We start from the raw sequence: 6,496 nt of genomic DNA on the forward strand, positions 1-6,496 counted from the left end.
TCTGTGCCTTTAAAAAAAGAAAAAAAAGAAATTGCCCTTGGGGCGTTAGGGTCCAGAAAGTGTCTCAGTAGCAGTGTGGATCTAGGATCAGATCAAAGCTGTCTACAATCTTCCCATTATAATCAAAAAGGCAAAATGTCTAAATGCAACACACGAGATGCTTTCATGAATGTGGGCTAGAGAACAGTTTAGTCATTTAGCAGACGCTCTCATCCAGAGCGACTTACAGTAGTGAATGCATACATTTCATGCCTTTTTAAAAAAAATGTTTTAATTTTTTTGTACTGGCCCCTCGTGGGAATCGAACCCACAACCCTGGCGATGCACACACACACGACGCTGGCATTGCAAACACCATGCTCTACCCACTGAGCCTACATGTCTAACAATGTTGGAAAACAGCAATGGTGTAAAGTAAAAGTACTTTCATCATTTTCTATTATTAAAAAAGGTATGTTTACTTTTACTCAAGTATGACAAATCAGGTACTTTTTCCCATCACTGGAAAACAGGGCTACATACAACCAGTGTGAAGGCACCACCTTGTGGTAAAATGCAATTCTGCATTCAAATAGTTCTAAAACACAGTAGAAAATAGAAGAGCTTTATTCACTAAAATATTTACAGATAAAACACCAGACTAAAATATACAACTACATTACAGATTCCGAATCAAACAGCATCCTCATGTAATTAACTGTTTTCTCCACCTCATCTCGAAAATTGGCGATCTTCAAATGGATAGTCTTCCTCTACAACAGTAGAAATGACAATAGCTTAGGCCTACATTAGTAAACTGAAAACAACCGCAACCCTACAGCAAGAATCAACTATAGCTCGTAAACCTAAAGAATATCATAACATTCAGTAAAAGCCTGAGTCTACATAGAACTTCCAAGGGCAATGTACTCTACATCATGCATTTGCCTTGAACGAGATACAGGTAACTGCCAAAATAAAAAGGAAACACCAAAAAAGTGTTTTAAATTGGGGGTTTGGCCAGCAAGAGCAAGAACAGCTTCAACGCACCTTGGCATAGATCTTACAAGTGTCTGGAACTTTATTGGAGGGATGCGACACCATTCTTCCATGATAAATTACATAATTTGGTGTTTTGTTGGTGGAAAACGCAATCTCAGGCGCAGCTCCAGAATCTCCCATACACATTCAATTAGAGTTGAGATCTGGTGACAGACAGCCATGGCATATGGTTTACATCGTTTTAATGCACATCAAACCGTTCAGTGACCACTTGTGCCTTGTATCGTCATCCTACGGGGGCTTAGCCATGGAAGCCAAGATAATGGCCTGCCCAGCATTTTTATGTGACCCTAAGCATGATGGGATGTTACTTGCCTAATTAAGTCAGGAACCACAACTGTATCCCTTATTTCCTGCAGTTTCTATTATTTTGGCAGTTACCTGTATATCATGTTTATTCTTAATACAGCAGTATGGTGTGTCCAAGACAAATGTTCCCATTGGAACAATAAAAAAGGTCACAAACTCAGCAAAAAAAGAAACATCCATTTCAGTACCCTGTCTTTCAAAGATGATTTTTACGAATTCAAATAACTTCATTGTAAAGGGTTTAAACACAGTTTCCTATGCTTGTTCAATGAACCATAAACAATTAATGAACATGCAGTCGTTAAGAGACTAACAGCTTATAGACAGGCAAATATGGTCATAGTTAAGAAAAACTAAAGAGGCCTTTCGACTGACTCTGAAAAACACCAAAAGACAGATGCCCAGGGTCCCTGCTCATCTGCGTGAATGTGCCTTAGGCATGCTGCAAGAAGGCATGAGGACTGCAGATGTGGCCAGCGCAATAAGTTGCAATGTCTGTACTGCGAGATGACACAACAGGATGGACAGCTGATAGTCCTCACAGTAGCAGACCACGTGTAACACCTGCACAGGATCGGTACATCTGACCATCACACCTGCGGGACAGGTACAGGATGGCAACAACTGTCCGAGTTGCACTAGGAACACACAATCCCTCCATCAGTGCTCAGGCTGTCCGCAATTGGCTGAGGTGAGGCTGGACTGAGGCAGGTCCTCACCAGACATCACCGGCAACAACGTCGCCTATGGGCACAAACCCACTGTCGCTGGACCAGACAGGACTGGCAAAAAGTGCACTTCACTGATGAGTCGCGGTTTTGTCTCACCAGGGGTGATTGTCGGATTTGCGTTTATCATTGAAGGGATGAGCGTTACACCGAGGCCTGTACTCTGGAGTGGGATTGATTTGGAGGTGGAGGGTCCGTCATGGTCTGGGGCGGTGTGTCACAGCATCGGACTGAGCTTGTCGTCATTGCAGGCAATCTCAACGGTGTGCGTTAGGGAGAAGACATCCTTCCTCATGTGGTACCCTTTCTGCAGGCTCATCCTGACATGATCCTTTAGCATGACAATGCCACCAGCCATACTGCTCGTTCTGCCATGGCCAGCGAAGAGCCCGGATCTCAATCCCATTGCGCATGTCTGGGACCTGTTGGATCGGAGGGTGAGGGATAGGGCCATTCCCACCAAGAAATGTCTGGGACCTTACAGGTGCCTTGGTGGAAGAGTAACATCTCATAGCAAGAACTGGCAAATCTGGTGCAGTCCATGAAGAGGAGATGCACTGCAGTACTTAATGCAGCTGGTAGCCACACCAGATTCTGACTTTTGAAATATTTACACATGAAGTTTGCTGAAAATAAACGCAGTTGACAGTGAGAGGACATTTCTTTTTTTGCTGAGTTTATATACATATATAGGGTTGGTGACATACAATGTAGATACGCAGTCTCTCCTGCTCCAGGTGATAGAACTCAGCCACAGTCAGCTCCCCAAAGTCTTTCTTCATGGCCAGGAAGCCACAGTTAGGAGACCGTTTGATATGCTCAGACCTACAGACAACAGAGGACAGACAAGACAGAGACATGTAGGTCATTAAGACTTATGACAACTGAAAGGCTTTGCTGATAATACAAAATGTCAAATGGTACAGCGTTTCTACTGAACGATAATGGTATTGAATCCAATGTGAATGGTGAGGGACTTGATGGTTTCTTAAACAGTTCAGGCACAGAGCTTTCTGACCAGTAATAACTAGTGTAAGGGCCAAATTCACCAGGGGTTGTCCTCAGGCTCCCAGCCCTCCAGCTCTCTGAGACAGAAGAAGCAGCAGGCCACATCAGGCTCGTTCACACTGGGGCAGTGGACAAACCCTGACGTCGCCATCTGCAAATACAGGTAACATGTTCAGAAAGAGCATCAACCTTTAACACACTGTTAAGTCACAATGGGGCAGCGGACAAACCATGCCTTTTTCCATCTGTAAATAGACACTGTCAAGTCACAAATATATATAACATAGGCCTATAGTCTGATGCCCATCAGGTGTGTATCAATGCCGGGTAGGAGGCTAAAATTTGAGCCCGATTTGTCCTGGTCAGGGAAAATTCCTGGAGATTAGGAGATAAGCATCAGGCTGTGTGATGGAGTTGTCTGGCTGTTTGAGGGTTAGCTGTAGGTACCCAACTGGCAACATGGTGCAGCCAGTGAATGTGTACCAGATGAAATGAGCCAATGCACCATTCTACTAGTAGACATTGATGTGGTCAGGGTTAAGCGTAGGTGACGTCACATGGTAGGCCAATCTCAATACAGACAACTTTAGCATTTAAACTACTTTCTAGCTAAACCTACCCCTAGGCTAACTAACATTAGCCACCTAGCAGTGCTCAATTCACATTTATTGATGCTCTCAATTTAAGTGTAGGAGAATCAATTTTTTTAAATATTAAAGAGCCTATACTGAGCCTAAGTCTAGCTACTTCTGAAGCACATGCTGTGCCCTAGAAACTCCTATGTAAACATTTTAAATACATTCATTATGAGTGTTGATACAAATACCTGTCATTGAAATTAGTAATTTGTGAAATATTATGTTCCTACATTGTGTGAAATATGTTCCTACATTGTGTAAAAACATTATTTTCCTATTGAGTGTAATACATAAATGGTACACCGTCTATAAATACATCAGGTTTGTGATGACTTATAAAAAAAATCCAGATAGTTGTAATATAGTCAGTGCTCACAAAACATTCCTGTATGCACAGCAGATGGGACTCCGAACCACAGCCAGTTGTGATACAACCTGGAATCGAACCATGGTCTGTATTGACATCTCTAGCAATGAGAAGCAGTGCCTTAGACCACCTAGCTAACTTAAGCAACAAATTGGAATTCGTAACATATTATGAATTACAATTCGTAACACACGAGATGGATGACAGCGGCAACAAATGAATACATATCAAATTGAAACATATCATACTAAATGAGGGAGACAGATTTAAGTGTACCATGTTACATCTACCCGAGTCTAGGTTGGTTGTGTGGCTGTTTGAGAGTTAAGCAACGTGGTAGCATTGTAGGGGCCTGACTATGTGGTGTGGCTGTGTCAGGGTGAAGTAACATGGCAGGGAGCTGTCACCACACAGTTTATCACCAGAAGCAGAGGGAGAGGAAAGGGTCAAGGGAGGACTGAAGAAAATGCACCAGACAAAACAAAATCTAGCACCTGCTTAACAGTAAATCTCCACGTCACATTGGACACATACATCCCCTGGACGGCCAGGAAGGGCTCAAAAGTAATCACAGCAGTTTACGCAAAAGCCTTAACGTGTAACCGCTTTAATAAAAGTCCAACAAATATCATCCAATGGAGAAGTCCAAAGTGTAACTAGGATCTGTCTAGGGCAATTCTGTGTGTGACAGAATTGCCCAAGACTGGTCCAGTTATGATTCAAAGCTAGGGGCATCATGAGTAGGTTGTTGGATCATAATCAACCTGCACAATCAGGGACTTATTGAAGAGGGTCAGGGTTTTATCTATGTAGCTGTCAGAAGGCTGATTCGTGTCTACGTAAAAAAAAAAATATAGGATTATTTCTCTCCTGTAGAAAATAAGTGCTTGCCCTATATTATATGCCCTCTCTCCCTGCCCGTCATTTCCCAGTTAGGTCTGGTCAGAATGACATTCATTGAAATGTAAGGTATCAGGTGACCCTACTCCAGTCAGACGCTAACAGCTTTAGCGCCTATTGGCGAGGGAGTTTTGTTAAGCGCCCTGACGCTTGCTCTAAAATTAACACTGCAGTACGGTTTTGGAAACAGTGAGAAATATATATTTAAAAAAATAAAAATACTACACACCTTTATAGGGTTAGTGTTCCCACAAGGCCACATCTCCATGTTATATTGCTTATTTACAGAAGACATAGATGGCTACCTGTGTTAACGAGCCATCTAGCATGCTCCGAACACCTGTTTGTAATCTTAACTAGGGAGGAAGTTTAGTTTCTCAACTGGAGGCACACAGTTTGTGGAGCTGTGCAAAATTGCTGCAAGAAGTGGGTCTTTATTTGAAAGACATGAAATGGGCATATCAGCATATGTTTCAAAAACCAGTTTGAAAGCAATGATTGACATTTCTAAACATTAAAACATGGCGTTGGAATTGTAGTTCACATGGAGGCAACAGCGAGGAAATGTAACTACCGAACACCCCACATACAGAGAAAGGTTTGAGAGCTACAGGTGACTCCAGTATCCTCACTGACAGGAAACATTGTGCGATACTGAATGGTGGTTTCTTCATCTTACCATTTCAGGTGTGCATTGACATTCCTCACGAAAAGGCCAATCGGCAAAGCTCTGGAGTCGCATATCATAACTGTACATCTTGTTGTAGGAGTAAAACCGCGCACTCAAATCGTTTAGACTGGTCATAGCCTCGAGGAAGGGAAGCAACCTTTTCAGCTTGAGAATGATGTTGGATATATACAGGTGTGGCCCACAAGACACTGATTGTGAGCAACAGGGGATTCCAAATGTTGAAGGTCAGGGTATTTTGTAGGTTTTAGTTACGGACACTACTTTTCACTCATTAGCTGAGACTATTCCTTGTACTCCTAGGCTAAAACTGCAAAAATATTGAGGCCAAGAAATACACAGGTGAAAGACTAGAAGTAGTGAATTACTTCAATCATGTGACTTGGAACTGTGAGCTTATTGGTCCGTTTGAATTAATTGTTTAATTGTTTGTGTACTCTGATTGATTTCAGGTAGGACACTGAATGCTGTGCATCTCCACCTGGGTCTTTACTAGTTAAAGAGAAAATCCACTCAAAATACTGTCTTTTGTTATGTTTTTCATTAGTCCACTGTTGATGCATGTCAGCAGTCAATTTTTTAAGATATTGTACTTCATAAAGCAAAGTGTCACCGGCCACATCGTGATGATGATGCACAGCCACAAAGTCATAATAATGGCTAAACCCCACCCATTTCTACAATTTATCTTCCTAAATTAGATTTTAAACCTAACCTTAACCAAACTGCTAAACTTATGCCTAACCCAAACCTTAAATTAAGACCAAAAAGCATTTTTTTGGGCCATTATTGACTTTGTAGCTGTGGAATCTAACTT

General features: G+C 42.1%; 1 protein-coding gene across 1 annotated transcript; it reads right to left on the bottom strand.

Annotated features, from left to right (window-relative positions):
* Positions 1–588: 588 nt before the first annotated feature.
* birc5b (baculoviral IAP repeat containing 5b) lies at positions 589–5,988 on the bottom strand. The gene is made up of 4 exons (XM_029718648.1): positions 5,671–5,988; positions 3,128–3,237; positions 2,786–2,903; positions 589–752 (listed from the first exon to the last, which is right to left on the bottom strand). The coding sequence occupies exons 1-4, from the start codon at positions 5,794–5,796 to the stop codon at positions 654–656; spliced, it is 453 nt and encodes a 150-aa protein (XP_029574508.1). The 5' UTR covers positions 5,797–5,988; the 3' UTR covers positions 589–653.
* Between the last annotated feature and the right edge of the window lie 508 nt (positions 5,989–6,496).

Source organism: Salmo trutta, chromosome 28 (assembly GCF_901001165.1).
Source record: "Salmo trutta chromosome 28, fSalTru1.1, whole genome shotgun sequence".
NCBI lineage: Eukaryota > Metazoa > Chordata > Actinopteri > Salmoniformes > Salmonidae > Salmo > Salmo trutta.

Bases quoted from the DNA above. Each gene is read 5' to 3' on its own strand.
- birc5b (XM_029718648.1), bottom strand. From the start codon at position 5,796: ATGACCAGTCTAAACGATTTGAGTGCGCGGTTTTACTCCTACAACAAG. The intron at 3,238-5,670 runs GTAAGATGAAGA...CTGTATTTGCAG, and splicing joins GTCAATGCACACCTGAAATG to ATGGCGACGTCAGGGTTTGT. The intron at 2,904-3,127 runs GTGAATTTGGCC...TGTTGTCTGTAG, and splicing joins GAGCCTGAGGACAACCCCTG to GTCTGAGCATATCAAACGGT.